The 19,038-nt window shown below is 40.1% G+C and overlaps 1 protein-coding gene across 6 annotated transcripts; it reads right to left on the bottom strand.

Annotated features, from left to right (window-relative positions):
- Positions 1–778: 778 nt before the first annotated feature.
- On the bottom strand, positions 779–17,452 carry LOC120703391 (DNA topoisomerase 1-like). 6 transcript variants are annotated; one of them, XM_039987452.1, is made up of 21 exons: positions 17,241–17,452; positions 15,685–16,730; positions 13,587–14,238; positions 13,422–13,508; positions 12,605–12,651; positions 12,077–12,186; positions 11,414–11,514; positions 10,621–10,713; positions 9,062–9,145; positions 8,858–8,941; positions 8,654–8,722; positions 6,897–6,956; positions 4,366–4,437; positions 3,365–3,472; positions 2,716–2,792; positions 2,431–2,514; positions 2,201–2,312; positions 2,025–2,114; positions 1,851–1,916; positions 1,679–1,774; positions 779–1,435 (listed from the first exon to the last, which is right to left on the bottom strand). In XM_039987452.1, exons 1-21 carry the CDS (start codon positions 17,334–17,336, stop codon positions 1,313–1,315), a joined length of 3,357 nt encoding a protein of 1,118 aa, XP_039843386.1. In that variant the 5' UTR covers positions 17,337–17,452; the 3' UTR covers positions 779–1,312. The 6 variants fall into 6 exon arrangements, 4 of the variants coding, with proteins under 4 accessions (XP_039843386.1, XP_039843389.1, XP_039843388.1 ...); XM_039987455.1 differs by having other exon boundaries at positions 13,587–14,197; positions 17,241–17,415; XR_005686937.1 differs by lacking the exon at positions 779–1,435 and adding an exon at positions 6,532–6,661 and having other exon boundaries at positions 1,683–1,774.
- Positions 17,453–19,038: the final 1,586 nt, after the last annotated feature.

Here is a 19,038-nt window from a genome sequence, read left to right as displayed (position 1 = left end):
ATGTCTTCAAAATATCTGCAAAGTGCGATCTAGTTTTTTTTTTCTCATTACGTAAAACACAATGGTGCAATCGATTTTCAAAACGGATATCATACGAAGAAGGCATTTATTTGAATAAGCTACATGTTAAGAAAAAAAGAATCTGGATGGGATTCCTCATCATACTGTAGTTTGAAAGTGGCATCCATAAGAGGGAAGGCGTGCGCTAAATCAGCGCTTAATGGAAGAGAGGTCGCACGCTGGCCTACCGCGTGATAGATCGCACGAACCACCCAACGGGCTGTAGTGTTTAATGTAACAATTGGATAGGTTGCTCGATTTCTGGATTCTGTATGGGCCTGTTTTCCCTTCAGGTTGCTTTAAAAAGGCTGTGTTTCTACGTATTTTGATATCGCCATTGAAAATTTGAACGAAAATTTTCAGGTTTCTCTAAAAAGGTTGTTTCTACGAGTGTAAAAAATAGAGCGCTATAGTAGTAAAATAGTGTTTTGGCCAAGCTCACGCTGAATTCTATAGCCCACAATTTTAAGCATTGGTTTCTACGGATTTTTAGGGCTAGATATGCAAGCAAATTTGAGATTTTATCTCTAGGCTCTCCAGACTACCGGTGGAAACTATCCGTCCATCACATTGGGACCATGGATGAAACAATTGAACGCCACAATTATGTCGTTATCATATACATCCTTTTTTGTTTGAACAAAGGATGCCAAAATGACTACCTTCTCCAGCATCATTCACATGCGATTGCTGTCCACCGGCACTGGACAGGTTAAACTAGATAAAAAGACTATCCGCAGCAAAAATAAACTGCCCTTCAAGTTGAACAAGAAAAACATCCATTTTCCAAAAAATAAATGCAACATTCGCCTGAAAAGAATTAGGGCTGCTGCAAAAGAATGAAAGGTGATAAAACCACGCTCTGATCTCATGTGCAGCTCATTTAAACTGCAAGTTGCAGAAAACCTATGGGTGTAATCTGGTAGGTTGTGTAGTGCCTTCTATACAACTTCTAGTGACGACTAAGGGCAAAAAATGAAATTGAAAATGATGACCTGAATTTGATTACTGTATCACCCCTGGCTAGTGTGGAGAAACCCAGTATTAGTTACCGAACGTAAGGCCCGCTTGTGAAGCACAGTTCATGTTCTTGTTGACCAGCTTCTGCCACGCATAGAGCTTTGTGCCCACCATGCTGAAGGCTGAACCAATTTATGCTTTGTGCCGACCAGTCTTTGAATTTTCTGTATGGATATAACTCTGACCAACTATCAATCACATGTTTCGGATTTTACAACCAGTTCAGGCTCCACTAATGCCATTCAATGGGTTCCTTCGTTTTAGATTTCCCCTTTGGCCGGCCAATCTGTCTGACACTTTTACCACTCAGAAGTTTCAGTGCACGCTCAAGCGTGATCTTCTTTGGGTCCATATTCTGTCATCAGACATTTTGAAGATATTATCAATCTTGCAAGGAAAATCTCCAAATTCACCGAACATGCTAAATAACAATTGCACATGAACTGATCTGAAGCTATCGAACTTTGAGATGTAAACATCTTATATATTGTTCCAACACAAGAAATTGGAAAATTATAGCTGATGTATTATATATTAATGATAGTTTGGTTTCTGAAATAACAAAAAAAAACTAAAATGTTATGATGATAGCATGTACCTTTGGCACTGCAGCAAGAGATCTCCTATGTTTGATGTTATATCCAACTTTAGAATGTGTTATAAGTACCGGTTGGTCATCATCAGGATGTTTTCCCTGCAGGAAAATAGAACATCATGGGACCCAACTTAAACAAATAGCACCAACAGCTACAGTTAAGATAAACGCATACCAGAATTTTGGGATATTGCAGCAGCTCAATTGCATCTTCTAGAGTGACAGTGTCTGTATCTTTGACCTGAAACAAGAGTTCAACAGTAGTTGTTTTGAGTTCCTGAAAATGTTCAGGAATAGCTGGTAATGAGTTTTCATTTAGAAATAGAAAAAAAAAGGTAGTAATAGTTACCTCAGAAAGGGAAGCCCTTTTCGGAAACAGTCCCTTTTTGTCCTCCCCAACCTGAACGTAATGACCATATGGACCTTGTTTCAAAAACACCTGTAGATTGACCAAAAGTATTTATACCCTCAATAAACATTACTGATTTGCAAATAACAAATCTGAATGTCACAAACAGAATATACCTTTTCATTGGAATCAGGCATGACACCAAGTAACCTGGGTTCAAAAGACTTGGGACCTTCATCTATAGGTTCAGTTTCATCTTCTTGCTGAGACAAGGAGCGAGCAATGTACCTACAGTAATTAGATTAGTGATGTGGTATGATGATAATCATCAACTCATAATATATAGCAAGTGATAATGAACAATATAGCAGAGGTTAAACCCTTCAAGGTATTCAAAGTGTCATACTTGCATTTCGGGTGTCGATCACAGCCTATAAAGTAGCCTTCACCGTACCTACTAACTTTAAATCTCAGGGTTCCTTCAGAACAACTGCAGGCATTGCAAACACAAAAGAAAATAAGACGTTCGGAATCACAATCGTGAAAGCATTAGCGTGTGATGACATAGTAGGTTAGCCATGACAGATAAACCATAGTAGGGTGACATAAGCATCACATATCTTTGATTTCAAGTAAAACATGTACATTGTACGGAAGATACCTTAAAGAGTACATATGCGACATGCATTACCTAGGGCAATTCCTACTATCCTTGTCAACATTAGGAAAAAGGATAGGACCAAATTTTTCTTCAAACATTCTCTCTACCTGCAATAGTGCCAAATTTGGCTTCAAAACTTTAGCGCTTGTAGGGCAATACAATACATTAAGGTACATCAATAGCAATACATATGCATAGTAATCCATTTATAGCATTTTGTGTAGCTCAAGGGTTCCTTTGCTATTTTGGAGCTTCAGTCGTCTCCCACGAATATTTTGGAGCTCTGTTTGCACAAAGGTAGGAGTTCAACCAAAACTGTGATGTGTTGGGTGATACAAGTAGACAAAATTTTTAATCCAGTGATAGCAATATATCCACTTAAAACCAAGCAGCAGCAGAGACAGAAAAATATTAAAGCTCGCCATTTCTCATGTTGTTCCCTTCAATGCAAATGCAACTTGACAAGTTACAGGCAACACAGGGCTACGGATAAAATCCTACTGAAGCAAAAACTATAATCAAAAGCCACTAGTAGTTCATACTTGAGAAATGAACCTGAAATATTTGACTTCAGTTGCTGTGTCATTAAAGAAGCTTGATGTGATTCTCACCCGAAACGAAAATTAAGACACTTGCATCACCAAAGGACCAGCATATCCAGAAATTAAATAAATATTACCTTTCTGCCATCCAGTTTACTAGCATCTGCACAATATTTACTGAATCGTTCCCAGTAATCTTTCAGAAGACCCTTCCATTCAGTTGACCCAGCAGATACATTGTCGAGCTTAAATGTAAAAGAAAAGGAACTTTAATACAGTATTAGCAACCAATTTATTTAGCATATTACTGAAAGATGTTCTTGTAAAGGATAAATTAAATGCTATTGATAGCAATAAAAAGTTCATTTTTTGATTGCAACAGATATCAGAGCTAATAGAAAAATCTTCACAGATATATAATCATGAGGTAAGCAGATTACCTTGCTTATACCTATGCCTTTTATGGTTTCTCATAATTAGCTCATTACAGAAGTGTGTAAGAAATCAACTATATTGTTTTTAGTTTTTACCAAGGCATATCACACTGCAGTGTGAAGGCAGCTTAAAGGGATTTTCCCCTTCTTAACAGGCTCAAATTTGAATCCGTCTCCAAGATATGCTTATTCTGTGAAACTTGTGACAAGCATTGTTTTCCTCATTACACTCACTAAACCCGGATTCCTAGTTTTATAAGTTTAGGGACCGGGATGACGCACCCTGACAAGTTTGAGGACCAGCCGTGTATTTACTCTTATATTTATTATCGAATTATGATATTTGAGGTATATAGAACCGATGATATGTCTGTATAGCTTCATCTCATCTAACTTACATCTATGCATTCCTGGCATCCCAGGGTTGCCAGGGCAGAGCACCATGATTCCATGACAATTATGTCCTGAATCATTTCCAGGATTATATATAACAATCTTGCTTATCTCTTGAATACATGAATAATCATGAGCACAGTTAAAAGCAGTCAAATGTCTATTAGGATGTGCTGATTTCATGGATTCTCATATTGGTTTAATCCATAGCAGTAACCACCAACCAGCCATCTTAAGCAAGATTTTTAGAACTATAGTGTAAAATGAAATGAAGATGCTCACATAAAATTATAAATTGAGAAATGTTTTACCTCTGTCTCCATGCTAGCTGTAAAGCTGTAATCAACAACCTCGGAAAAATGGTGCAAAAGGAATGCTGAAACCTGAAAAATGAGATGCCATTGAACAAACACCAAAATTAGACACATTGAAATTTAATTTATAACAAGCAACGTCAGCTACATAACTTTTTCCTTGAAAGCGCAGGAGAGCTGGGCATCAATATATTAAGAAGAAAGAAGGGGTAAGAACACCAAATGGTACAGACAGGGCCTGTACCAAGCCCAAAACAAAACCCTTAAGAACTATAACAAAGAACACACAAGGGGCGGGACCTGACTAACAAGAACCAAGGGCAAGCACCTAAACCACCTGATTTCCTAGGGCGAGGAGCCGAGGACGTGTGACACTCCTCGAGCCCCAGCAAAAGACCATTGGCATAGATCTTCTCTGATGACCGAAACAACACAAGACACATCACGAGTGATACCATTAAAGACGCAGTGGTTGCGATGTTTCCAGATGGTTCAGGCTCCCAAAACAAGAATGGAGTCAAAACCTTTTTTAACCAGACCATCCACTCTAGTGCTAGTGGCCATCCACCAATCAAAAAAGAAGAGGTCATTCAGTGGAGCCAAGGTTTGTGGGTTGTATGTTTGCAAGGCAGTGAACCAGACTTGTCGGGAGAAAACACATGCGACCAGCAGGTGGTCTGCAGTTTCCTCAACCTGATCATAAAGAGGGTAGGCAGCAGGGTGGGAAAGACATTTCCTGGCCAGGCGATCTGCTGTCCAAATTCTGTTCAATGCAGCTGTCTGAAGAAAGAATTTGCACTTGCCTGTGCCCAACCCTTCCAAATCTGCTCCCAGGGGCCAAAGCCAGTAGCTCCAATGAAAAGAGCCTCATAAGCTGATTTGTTAGTGGCAGATTATTGACACACATGAACATCTTCCACTTCCCACTTCTGCTTGCAAGAACAAATTAGAGAGAAAGTCCCAAAGTTCAAGGTACTCCGCAAGGACTTCTAGAGTGCTCGCTCCTTTGACGTCTGTGATCCAACGTGCATCAATCAAGGCGTCAAACACCGATTCTTCCGAGCTCTAGGGGCTATTGCAGCAAACAAATGAGGCTACTATTGATCCAATCTTTGTCCATGCAGCCATCTGTCCGACCAAAAAACAAGTGTTTTTTTCCATTTCCAGCCTCAGAAACAATGGCCACTGAGAAGAAAGCCTTGACCTGCTTTGGAGCACGGACAGGAAAGAAGTTCCAAACCTTGTAGGCTTCTGCAACCATAACCAACACAAGTTGAGAGCCAAACTGGGTTGCTGCAGATTTGAAATGCCTAGACCACCGAGCTAAACTGGCCTTGTCACCTTAGGCCAAGCAATGAGGCAATGGCATCTTTGTGGCCCTTCAACAAGAACCCACGTCAGCACTTGTCTATTGCCTTCAAAGCCCAAGGAGGGAGATCCAAGGCCATGAGTAAATAAACAGTCATAGAAGTGAGCACCAACTGTACCATGATCTTTTATCCAGCCTTGGTGCGGAGATCAGCTTTACAACTTGGTGGACAATCAGGTTGGATCTGATTCTTTGTAACTTAACCGGTGAAAGGGAACTACATAAATTGAAACAGGGCTGAGATGATGAGGCCTATAATAAATGGCATTGATCTGGGAAACATGGCATTGAGCTGGAAAAGGGAGAGGGGGGTGGAGGTGCCTCGTGCTAAAGCTCGTGAGTTCTAGGGAAGGGAATTTGTAAGCAATTGTAAGGCTGCCTAGAAGTTCTATTCCCCAGACCCTTAAATCTGTGAGATTTCAGAAAATGTAAACACCACAAAACGTACAAGAATGCAATGGCAAGTTGTAATCAGTCATTTTGCTAGCAAAACCACAAAATATACACTCTGGGATCATTAGAGATAAAGGTAAACTTTACATATTTTGGAAGAAAATTTGTATTGTATTCAAATAATAACAAGAAAAAAAAACTCGGCCTGCGGGGGGAAGAAACCCCCAAGCATTGAATAAGAGAAGACCTCTCACAGAGGCCAAGAAAACCCCCGAGCATTGAATAAGAGAAGACCTCTCACGGAGGCCAAGAAAATCCCCAAACCCCTCCCCCACCCTTACATAAGGGTGCCGTTGCCCATACCGTAACCCGTGTGAAAGCGGGACAAAGCAGGTCGGGACCTATTTTCCATGTGCTTTGGCATGTAGGCAGGCAAGGGGATTTTTTTTTAACGCCCGTCTGATATTTGCTCCCACCAGGAGTTGAACCCAGGATCTGAGGAGTGTTACCGAGGCCACCAAACAAATCCAGCTAGGCATCCATTTGCAATAATAATAAAAGAGACATGAAAGAGTCAAACACATTACAAAAAAAGATATACAAGGGAAGAAGAGATTATTCTAGTACAAAACCAAGCATTTAGCTAGGAGTATTATCTGTCTTTGAATAAATGTACTAAAATTTAAGATGATAGCAGAGCTAAAGATATTTTGATCATAGAGGATCATTCCAAAGGAAGGACATGAAATAAGGAAAAAGAACAAACCATTCGACCGCGGAATTCAGGGTGCAGAACTCGACTTTTTATTGTCACATATTTCCGGTCCTGAACAAAACAAGTAAAAAATATTATCCTTGTGGAACAAGTCAGTGCTAATGACAATGAACGAGGATTAAGAACTAAGAAGTACATATTAAATTTCTAAAACTTTGCAACTGTTTTTCACCCATATGTTGTTGCTACGCAAACTCAAAGGCTTTTATGTGTACTAACAAATATCTATAAAGCATGCTTGATCCAATATTCCAATTAAAAGGAAGTGTGCCCTAGTTCTGAATGTGATATTTTTGGCATTGCTAAAAAGAAGTGATCTTGCTGCACTACATCATTTGGGGGAAACATAAGTGTGCCTTTTTTATTGCTTTCATGCTTTGTCCTGTCGTGCTATTAGCTCCTAATGCCAGGGAAACGCCCTATTGAAACTTTAGCTTGAAGAAACTGGTTGTGATCAGGGTGTAGAAAAGGAAGAGCATAAGGGAATGTGATAAGAGGATAGTATTAGCAAAGGGAGAATTCGGATCTGCCCTTTCTATCATCACTGAAAAGGGCTCTACTACCAGATTGCCAGTCCATAAGTCTATGATGAATGGAACCAAAAGCCTGTGCTTATCATAACTCAACATCAACCTTGTCCTTAACCAACATACTTACCAACTTGACCACTGTTCATTGACACTAGGCAACAGCACCACCCTCCTACCCCGCTACGCCTCTACGCATCTCCAGTCTAGTGCACCTATAAAGAAATCACACACTAGATGCAATCCCAGCCTAGCGCTTAGCACCTAGCACCTTTTACAACAATGCTCGATTCGGCATACCCTAAAAAAGAACTCAATCAACCTTCCACGAACTAGGTGGCATTGTAATAAGAGAAATAAAATAGACACCCAAGTTGAAGATGACCCGAACATTGGTGGTGGCAGAGTACACCCACAAATCCCACCAACTGAGCTAGGCTCAGTACTCTACACAGTACACACACACACACCGATATGCAGACCAACATCATTCAACTTCAACTGCAACCCAAATGTCAAGGGTGACAGTGGCATGTGCCCTTGACAGTACACCATGACTATGAGAGCATGGCGTGTGCTACGTTTTGTGGCATATGTGTGTAGTCTTTCCTAGAGCACACCTACAGGTGCAAAAGCAATCATGCAGCCATTGTTGATATCAGCTTGGGGCATGTCTCAGTGCAATTAGTTCAAGATATCAGGGTATTTTTCTTAAGTTAGGGAAGTAAGCTATATATTAGGATTCGAGCTCATTAAGTACTACTGCAATCAGTTTGGCATCAATGCATAAGCCTTCGCTGAAAGAGATGTACACAGAGCCTCTGATTTGTCCAGGAAGGAACAGCATTGTGAGCAAGAAGGCAAGATAGCCCTTCACTACCTCTTGAAATAGACCAACAAATCATGTGTCATTCTATATTCACCCCTTTCTTTGCACAAAGTCCAAGCCAATGATTGTACAACACTCTGAAGGCAGCTACATGAGCCACCCAGCCCAAATTTGGTGTTGGCTACATATTATCGATGAAATATTCCGCACAAAAATAAAAAATGTCTAAATTAAGAAAAGTTATCAGATATAATGTAGGCATACCTAAATATCCTTCCAATACCATGGTAAACACAGTTAATAAAATATGTCTAAATTAAGAATTGTTATCAGATATAATTTAGGCATATCTAAATATGCTTCCAATACCATGGTAAATATAGTTATGTTACCTGTAACACTTTCATTATAGATGCATAAGTAGACGGCCTTCCAATTCCAAGTTCTTCTAGCTTTTTAATCTGGAGTTAACAAGGCATAGTATGAAAATCTGAAGTAGTAGAACCCAATAAAAAGAAACATTGTTTTATATTCAAGAAATGGACAATCCTCAAAGTAAACAAGTGAAAAGTGAAACATAATAGGTTATTGCTTACCAATGCACCCTCAGAATAACGTGATGGTGGCTTAGTAAAGTGTTGCTCAAGATGCACATTTACTGGAGACACCAAGTCCTTAACCTGGAAGAAAGGAGATGCGTTAATAACATACTGGAATAGTCGAATGGTAGCCAATAATCTGCAGTAGCTTTGAGAAGTAAAGGAATGGAATAGTCTAGCGACAATTCAGCAGCTGCTAACCTTTAATTTGGACAAAGCATCAAAGTTACCCTCATGCACAGCATCTCCCACGGAGCTGTCGCTGGACGGACTTGCCTCACTGTCCTATAAGTAGCAAAGTTTGAAAAGTTGACACACATTTCTTAATAAAGTGCAACTGATAACCATGCTTACATCAAGCCAAGTCCTACACCCCTACTCCTACCCATCAGCACCAAAAGGAGCTCAATCCAGAACATAAAAAAACAAAGACACTGATGAATCAGAACAAACTCACACATTTTGAAAGAGTTTAAGAAGGTAATAACCTAAGGATAAAGAATGTAAACTTCACACAGGGATTCAACAAGAAACTTTGATGGTACGCGATAATACAAATTATGTACCACACAAGAATTCGATATGGACAATGTATTTTATTTAGTGCACATCAAAGGCGATCAAGTGACCTGAAATTTGTCTCCATGTCTTAACCCACATTAAGAAACAATGTATTGATACAGATCCAGAGTGCGAATAAATTACAGGTAGATAAGTTCATCAAACAAAGCATCAACCCAATAGGGGTGTAGAAAAATAAATGGCCATGTCTGGTGATACATTTGCAATAGTGCATATCATACATCACAAATTCATGATATGAATGCCAATGACTAAAAAGTGCTTTCTAGAGCATGTGTGCTTATCTCTTTTTTTTTTCTTTTACTTTGTACAAGAACCTAAACACATCATGGAAAACCAGCTCAAATTAGCAGGAAACCCTTCAAAACAAGGCTGGTTCATACCATTAAGCACGCACTATTCCCTTTTACAAAGTCTTTTCCTTGAGTGCTGGAACCAGATTTTAAACTACAAAAAGCAACTGTTCTTTTAAAGAAAGAACAAAATCTTGACGCCATCCAAATTGCAAGCAAACATGAACCACCCCTCTGGGTACACAGTTCTCCAATAATGAAAACTTTGATTCTTAGCGAAGAAGTGTTCTTTGAAAGATAGAGGTAGTATTGTTTCAAATATCGAAAAAGAGAATCACATAATCTCATTTCCTAACCCTTATAACAAAAGAAAAATCAGAAAGAAAGAAAGAAAAATGGATGGGCTAGTCTAATATCCAATGTCACATTGGCCTAGACATAGTGATCTCCACATCCAATCAGAATCAGATAATATGACTTTCCATATCATATAAATGCCTGGGCAAAACTAGCAGCAGATCAGGCAGATAGTATCTGACCGATTGAACTTGTACCCCGAAATAAATAGCAAGTAAATGAAGATATATAGATGATAAAAGCTATACCAGAAAATAGTAATTGGCCCCTGAACAGCTGAACCATCAAACTTTCTCAATGATATGTCAACAGATCAAAAATGGCATCAGGCATTCATAGGCCGAATGAAGTAGCACAAATTAAGGTTGGAAGGCCACCTTAGGAGCCAACCAACGTATTTTCTTAAGAAACTCGAGTACAACAATGGAAGGACTGTGCAAAGATAACTGAACTATAGAGGATATCTAATCTAAAATCCATAGACAATTTAAGAAGCAAGTATAAAATAATTATAATTTTTGAACGTACCTCATAGACAGCTTGGTATCCTTTGAAGTCCAGTCTAGATCCAGATGAATGAAAACTCATGTCACCTTCAGGAGTTCCAATATCCACTTGAATCTAAAGAGCAAGCATGTATTTGATGGAACATTTTTTTTTTTGAAATTTACAGAAAAATGAAGTACAGAGAATTTTAACATGTTTTCCATGCTAGGGAATGATGATGCTACATTTACTATCTACTAACACCATATGTGTTTAAGCAAATGTTTTTATTGAAGACAACAGCTGAAATTATGTTCCTGAGCTATGCACAAAACATATAAACTATCCAAAGAAACATGGCTAAATAAGTTTCACAAACCATCCAGTTAGCCAAAAGCTCAGGGTGAAACCTTCAGCGTGTAGCCTCCTCTAGGGCTTTGAGAAGGACACATACTGGGCTGCAATTGCTTTTCTTATGATCTTATCAATGCGCCAGTAGGACCCCTTGAGTAGTCAGCTTTAATACCACACTGAATTGTATACGTCAAGTTCAACGAACAGCCTAATGCTGATGATATTGGAAATTAGGCAACATGATATACAGAGGAGCCTCGCTAATCTACCACAACCTAAGAGAAGAAAAAGGGTTAAACAACCTAAAAAATGAAAAATGTTTCCTCGGTTTGAAGCACTTGCTAGCTGCTGCAAATTTCTCGTATGTTTCAACTTATTAAGGTTTCCTTAACCAATAGAACATTATTTACAATATAACTTATAACCATCATAAAGAACAAAAATCAACCATATGGAAAAATGAAGAGCAAGAATAACCAACCAGATCAGTTCTGGAAGCTTCCATTTGGCAAGCCAATGTCCTTTTCCATATTAGAGTGTACAGTTTTAGAGAATCATCATCAAGTACTCCAACCAAAGATGCTACAAGAGATAGTGTTGCAACCATATATTAAAAAACCAGACACAATAATGAGTCATATCACTTTAGAAATATTTTTTTCTAAAAAAAACTACACATATGTAAGGTGCTCGTGCAATCCAATAGAAGATCCTGATTGGACCACAGAAATTGTCATTATCTAGTGGAAATGGTCATTTATAGAGCATGCTCACTACAGATCGCAAAACACAGTATCGTCAATAATGCAAACATATTCTTAAGTGCAGTATTCAAAGAAGTGTTGCTTGAATCTCTGCAAAATAATAAAAGCAGTGAATGAGGCAGAATCACAAGGCACGAATTGTACAACATATTGCTCGTTATGAAATATGGATCTCAAGAAACTAACCAATCCATAGCATATTCTGTACAGTACTAGCAACATTTTGCTGATGATTCTCGAAAATGAGATAATAGAATTATAACCTCCATGGGGGCAATATGCATGTAGCAAAACTTACGCAAAATCATTTGCTAGGAGAGGGTTAGCAGCTGTCGTTGAGAAAATGCAATAAATCAACAAAAACACAAGTAACTCATTACATGGCAACCGCCTTATACTGGTGGGCCTAATGGCTTCATGGGCTTCTTGAGCATTTTTCACCTTCTTTAAATACTTCCTGATATCCTTTGCAGCATACTCCTCACCATATCTGAAGAAAATTCTAATTAACAAGAAGAATGCTAGCCAGAAACCATACCCAGATACACGTCATTACATCAAGTGCATATCAAACTAGAATGCAATACCATCAATCAACAACTTGAGATGAATCGACAAACAACTTGAACCCTCTTACCATGTTGTCAAAGAGTGCAGACCAATTTAATTTAACATTACTCAGCTATTTTTTGAATAATGTGTCTAACAGTTGTAGGTTAATCTAATAAGTTTTGAATAACTATCAGTGGGTCTGAAAATTTCCACTAGTATATAACTAAACCCCATAGGAACTAAACCAAATTATTGGATTAAGCACTGATTACAAGTTAAAATGAAACAAGAGAAATTTGCGCCATTATAAAATTAGAAAGAGACTTAGCAGCTAATTCAGAGAGAAAATTGTGCACCTTTCCTTGACTAATGAACGGATGTCTTCTGCAGCTCCATCAGAAATCTTCAAGGGTAAAAGGAGAACAAATAAGTCAATATGCTAGTTAAACAAATAAACATCAAGTATATTGGATCCTCAATAATATCTTGTTGACAAATTTCTGGAAATTCTCACAGCAAAGGATAGCCAGAGGCGTCCGTCATTTATCATTGCATCATACATTTAGACTTAAGTTATCTAACTTCAATTAATTTGGCATGCCAGTCATGAAATGTTTTCATAAAAGAATTTTAGTGAATTAAAGTTTCAGTATAGTTATCATCTTTTACTCCCTTCAGTCACAGATAAGTGGCATTTTCTCCAATCTCCATAACACAAATTTGACCGGTATATCTATCATAAGATATTAGAAAAGGTGCATACTAGTAACATGAACTCTTTAAGCAGTCTAGCTTTGACTACGAACTCCTAAACCATCTACTTTGCAGGCTTAAATTATTTGAAACATATTAATAACACCTCAACAAAGTGCCAACAAATGTGTGGTTATGCAGTAATCATGCAAAAGAAGTGCAGTTTTGTTCAATTGAATGCATAATTTAAAGTTTCTACTGCCAGCTTCCTACCCACTGGTTTAATCAGAAGGCTTATGCATGCACCCGAATGCTGCAGCATAGTTTTAAACAATTTGAAGTAAGTGCACCAACTTTAGACAATGACCAAAGTGCATGATCAATTTGAAATTTTCAGAGGGAACAAAGACCTGTGGACCATACACCCCCAACAAACAACGTAAAACTAGTTGAGTCATGAAAATGTTGGGTGTTACTTACGTGGAAACCATCAGTTCTCATATATGTTATCAACCCAGTCGCTTCTTCCGATGAAAGGTTGACACCCTCATAAAGCTTTTGGGCAACCTGCAGTCATAAAATGAGTTGTGTTAGCCAACTGATTAAAACATAAATGCATTATATAATGAGTCTAGCAGAAACAACCTTCATGGTATGCCCTGCAGTAAAATGTAGTTTGTTTGCTGCATCCTGCTGAAGGCTGGATGTAATATATGGCATCGGAGGATTCTTTTGAATTTTACTTCTTTTAACACCTATAACTTCAAACTGAGAAGAATGAATCCTCTTTTCTATAGCTCGCGCTTCTTCTTGAGAACATATGGAAAGTTGATCCAACTTTTTTGAATTCAGAAGCTTTATAAGGGATGGGATGAATGTGCCTAGCGAAGGATCTGCAAATTGGGTTTTGAAGTCTGTTTGTACTGTCCAATACTCTTGTGGCTTAAACTGTTCTATTTCAGCTTCCCGATCACATACAAGGGCCAAAGCTGCAGATTGGACCCGTCCAGCTGACGGGCAACCAGGTAACTTCCTCCACAGAAGTGGCGATATGCCAAACCCTATCAGATAATCAAGAGAACGTCGTGCAAGATAAGCATTAACTAAGTCCATGTCAATATATCTCGGGGACATTAAAGCCTTTTTTATCGCATCCTCAGTTATTTCATGGAAAGCAACTCTTGCAACAGTCACATCGCAGCCCAATGCACCTTGCTGTTCAAGCATTTCTTTGATGTGCCAAGCAATCGCTTCACCTTCACGATCAGGATCAGATGCAAGAATTAAATTTTCTGCTCTGAAGAAAAGAGAAGGGCATCGGTAAAAAAAAATCAATTACCCATTATTGACTCACAACTCAAGGGGTAAAATCAAATCAATAATATGTGTGCAGAAACATTTAGCTTTCATACTACAAGCAGAAGTCCAGTCTTAAGGAAAAGGGATCAAATAACATAGTCGAGGTGGGAAAAAGATATGTTCAGGATACAGTTAAAGCTACAGCTGATGCCAATTTTTATACCATCTTAATGAAAAATATAAGTAAAAGATTTAAAACAAACAGAACTAGATGAACCACCATCACAGAAAATTTTTACATATGGGCAACAACAGATCATTATTAAAGCATACAGAATGTGATTTACTTTCACGACATCTACCAAAGTTACGAAAACATCAAACCAATAAGTAACACTCAAGTATATACTATCAACATACGCAACTAACGATAGTGATACTCCAATAACAAGAATAATGTCAGCAAACTCAACTGGCTATGGTGATACTTTTTTCTCGAACGCTATAGTGATACTTACATACAAAAACATAAAAATAAGCACATGAACACAAATATATACGACATTTGTACTTTGCAAATCTAGTATATGTCCTGCAAGGTCTAGGCCGACAGTGTTATAAATGATACTTTTAAAAAACAGTAACTCTAATTCAGTAAGTTAAGGCCTCGTTTGGTTTTTTAAGTAGCTGACACATCGAATGTTCGGATGTCAATTCGAATGTTTGGATGCCAACTTAATATAAAACTAATTACATAAGTTGCAATTAGGGCTCTAGACGAATCTATTAAGTATAATTAATGCACGATTAGTGGATGGTTACTGTAGCAATTAGTGGTCAAATTATGGACCAATTAGGCTTAATAGATTCGTCTCGTGATTAAGTCACGACTTATGAAATCAGATTTGTAATAAGTCTATATTTAGTGCTCCTAATTAGTGTGTAAACATGCGATGTGACGGGACTTATGACTTAAAAAACCAAACATGGCCTAAGAACTACACAATGCCAAAGGTTATTCTTTGTCGGTCAATTGTCAGTTATTGTATTCAACTCCTCATTTTCATGACTCCAAAGTCCAATAAATGCAGAAATATGAGGATTGGACTTTGGAGTCATGAAAATGAGGAGTTGAATACAATAAATGATTTTCGAGACAACCATCCATGCGAACCAGAACTTATCAAGCACTACAGCAAACCTATCAAGCACTACAGCAAACTTCTATGAAAGGCCTATGTGATTTTGTTTTTGTCTCTAACTCCCTATAATTGGAAACACAGCAACTAATGTGTATAAATCTTTGAGAGAAAAATGTGGCAGTGTTTAGACAGAGGGAGTGAATATCAAATAACCAAAGAGTATGTATGTTTTATGTATATGTAAGCAGAAAACATGTGAAAATGCATCCATAGTTCCATACTACATACTTTAAGAAACATACCCTTTCAGTGCTACTTTAATGCTCTTAAGGTGTGTCCAGGCAGCAGCAGGTACCTCCCAGACCATGCTGAAGTCATCATCAGGACGGACGGATTTTGATCTGCCTGCTAAATCTCTCACGTGACCATAGCTTGGTAACACTTCATACATGTCCCCAAGATAATTCTGGATAACTTTTGCTTTCGTGGCTGATTCAACAACCACAACTGATTTGGTTGTGGGAGGATACAGTGGCACAAGTGGCTTTGTCTCATTATGAGAACCACCATTAGAGGTTTTCATGCAAATCTTAGCTTCAGCAGGCACAGTAGAAGCAGTAGAAACCTTTGCTTTTGATTTTGACCTATTATTCACTTTTTTATCTTTAGAACTATCAGCACCTTTTTTGGATTTAGAATCATCAGCCTTCTTGTCTTCTTGGTTCTCACTAATACTCCCAGTTGTTTTTGTTGCAGCTTTACGGGTTCTACTAAATATCCTCTTCTTCTTGGTAGGTACTTTCTTTTCATTCATATCTCCATCAACTTCCTTTTTGCTTCCTCTAGAACTCTTCCTCTTGGCAGGGCCAGTCTTAGCATCGGTAACACTCTTGCTGCTATTACTAGTAGATGCTGAAGCCTCGTCAGTAACGGTACTACATGCAGCTAATGTGCTTTGTCGTTTCTCAGATCTGTGAAACAAACTATGTGCAACACTTCCATCTTCCCTTCTCATTTTTAGGTTTCCGAGTGAACTCTTATTTTTAACGAGGAACCTTAGCTTTTTACTCAATGCAGTTGAGAATGGTCGTGAATTACCAATATTATTAGCCTTTAAAGCAATTCCACAGTTGTTTGTGGCTCTGAAACATATGGAACTATGCTTGCCAAGAAGCCCAGTAGTAAAAAAGGCACTACTTTTGGGCCGTAGGGCAACCCCGGAACTATTTCTTGAAGACATTTGCCTTGCTGAATTGCCTCTGAATGCAACCCCGCACATTTCACAAGGACGGAAAGGCGAAAAGGGCCAAGGGTTGGAAGAATATCTCTGAAATGTCCCGAACTGAAACTGTAAAGGCAACAAATAGATAACACATAAGGAACAAGCAAAGCCCAAACTTTTTGAAGCAATGTGTCATTGTTTTAAGCAAGTAAAGCCCAAATTAAACACTATAAACAAAGTATAACACTGTGGAGCTATTGAAATATAATTCTCTCCCATCTTCAGCAGTGTTCTTGGTTGATTTAATCCCGTACAATGAATTGATGCAAACAAAAGAAAATTTGGTGACTGAAACAGTTGCGCCACATCTCTATTTCTTCCCTGCCAGGATTTTGCACGTTTGGCTGTGCAACAGAGATTTCCATCTGTACACACGGTGACAGTTCCCTGCAGATTTGCAGCTTGACAGAGCTACCCCCCATAATAAAAAGGAAAAAAGACGGAAAGCTTCGTCTGCGCCTCACGGGTAGTACAACGAACAGGTGGCGTGCACGCCTCACCCCCAACGCCAGAGCACTAGGCGCCACATAAACGCGAGCTTTTAATGAATTAATCGGCGGGGTCGGAGTCGCTTACCATTGTGGGGAGCGGCGGCGGCAAGAACGCGTGGGTGACGGCGCGGTGGCGGTGGGGGTAGCCGTGCGGGAGGAGGCGGCGGAGCTGGAGCGCCATGGCCAACGGGGCGGCCGGCGTGGCGGGCGCGCGCTCAGGCGAGGAGAGCCATTGGTTTCGGCTGTGGTTTAGCGCTAGGGTTTTAGGGGCCGAGGTGGAGGTCCGAAAGGAAGGCAGAACGCAGGTCGGTGGCCGCCGGTGGGCGGCTGATTTGAGCTGGGCCAAGCCACCGTCTGGGCCGTGTGTGAGGCCATGGGCTATTATTGCGTTGTGTTATCTTTCAGAAGAAATTATTCAACTTGCAGTTCACTGTTGAAATTGGTGCGAACTCCAACGAATTGACGAGACTCCCCGTTCGCTTGTTTTGTGCTATGAACAGTAATTTTTTAATGTTAATCTTTTTTAATTTAAAATTTTAATAATAGCTTATTTAAATTTTCAAGAACTAGTTGTGACACCCCAGCCCACGGCTTAATATGATTAATAGGATACTCATATAAACAAGTTGCAACTTCTTTTCCGGAAGCCGATCTCAAACGAACTCTGAGGTTAAGCGTGCTTGGCCCGGAGCAATTTGGGAATTGGTGACCGACCGAGAAATTCTTCCCGGGTTTACACGAGTGAGGATAAAGTGTGCAGAAAAGACTTGTGTTGGTCTGTGATGGTAGTCTATGTCCTAGAGAGCAGTCAGATGTAAGCGGACCCAGCCTCGGGGAGGCGGAACGTTACATAATGGTATCAGAGCCGACTCTCGCGGTTTCATGGGTACGAATGGGCGTAAGTGCGGAGGTATGAGCACGGACACGTGGGGGTGCAGATTCCACCGGCATGTGCACGGGCGCGTGGCGGGTCAGTGCGCAGCATCTGGGAAGCGCCGTTGACACTGGACGCATGGACGTGGCACAGGGACCGACGGACGTGGCACATGAGCTGGTTGCACTGGACGTACGGGACGTGGCCAAGCCTCGGGGAGGCGGAACGTTACAGAATGGTATCAGAGCCGACTCTCGCGGTTTCATGGGTACAAATGGGCGTAAGTGCGGAGGTATGAGCACGGACACGTGGGGGTGCAGATTCCACCGGCATGTGCACGGGCACGTGGCGGGTCAGTGCGCGGGCATCTGGGAAGCGCCGTTGACACTGGACGCATGGACGTGGCACAGGGACCGACGGACGTGGCACATGAGCTGGTTGCACTGGACGTACGGGACGTGGCCAAGAGAGAAAGTTTCTGGCTTGGGATTGACCAACGAGGATGTCGGTCTCTTAAGAGGGTGAGTATGTGACACCTCGGCCCACGGCTTAATAGGATTAATAGGATACTCATACAAATAAATTGCAAAAGTCAATCTCTAAAGAACTCCAAGGTTAAACGTGCTTGGCACGGAGCAATTTAGGGATGGGTGACCGACCGGAAAATTCTTCCCGGGTGCGCACGAGTAGAACAAAGTGTGCAGAAAAAACTTGTGTTGGTCTGTGAGAGTAGTCTATGTCCTAGAGAGCAGCCAGATGTAAAGCGAACCCGACCTCGGGGAGGCGGGACGTTACACTAGTCTTTTTGGTCACGCCAAAACTCGTGGCACGACTCCCTAAAGGGTCGCATCACATGCTTTGGCGCGACCAACCTGCCATGCTGGCAGCTGACCTAACAAGATTGAGTCGCGCCACATACTTTGGCGTGACTCTTTAGCGAGTCGTGCCGTGCGGCGTGGCGCCATCCAGCGTGGCACGACTCCCGGAGTCAAGCCGTTCAGCGTGGCGC

The sequence above is a fragment of the Panicum virgatum genome, chromosome 4K (genome assembly GCF_016808335.1).
Source record: "Panicum virgatum strain AP13 chromosome 4K, P.virgatum_v5, whole genome shotgun sequence".
In the NCBI taxonomy this organism is placed as follows: Eukaryota; Viridiplantae; Streptophyta; class Magnoliopsida; order Poales; family Poaceae; genus Panicum; species Panicum virgatum.
Note: the sequence above shows the minus strand (reverse complement) of the source record. Positions and strands in the feature narration are given on the sequence as shown.

Excerpts from the sequence above, each read along its gene's own strand:
- LOC120703391 (XM_039987452.1), bottom strand. The coding sequence starts at position 17,336 with ATGGCGCTCCAGCTCCGCCGCCTCCTCCCGCACGGCTACCCCCACCGC. Across the intron at positions 11,515-12,076 it reads CAGTATAAGGCGGTTGCCAT|CATCTTTGGTTGGAGTACTT; the intron begins GTAATGAGTTAC and ends TATCTCTTGTAG. Across the intron at positions 2,115-2,200 it reads TGCCTGATTCCAATGAAAAG|GTGTTTTTGAAACAAGGTCC; the intron begins GTATATTCTGTT and ends GTCAATCTACAG.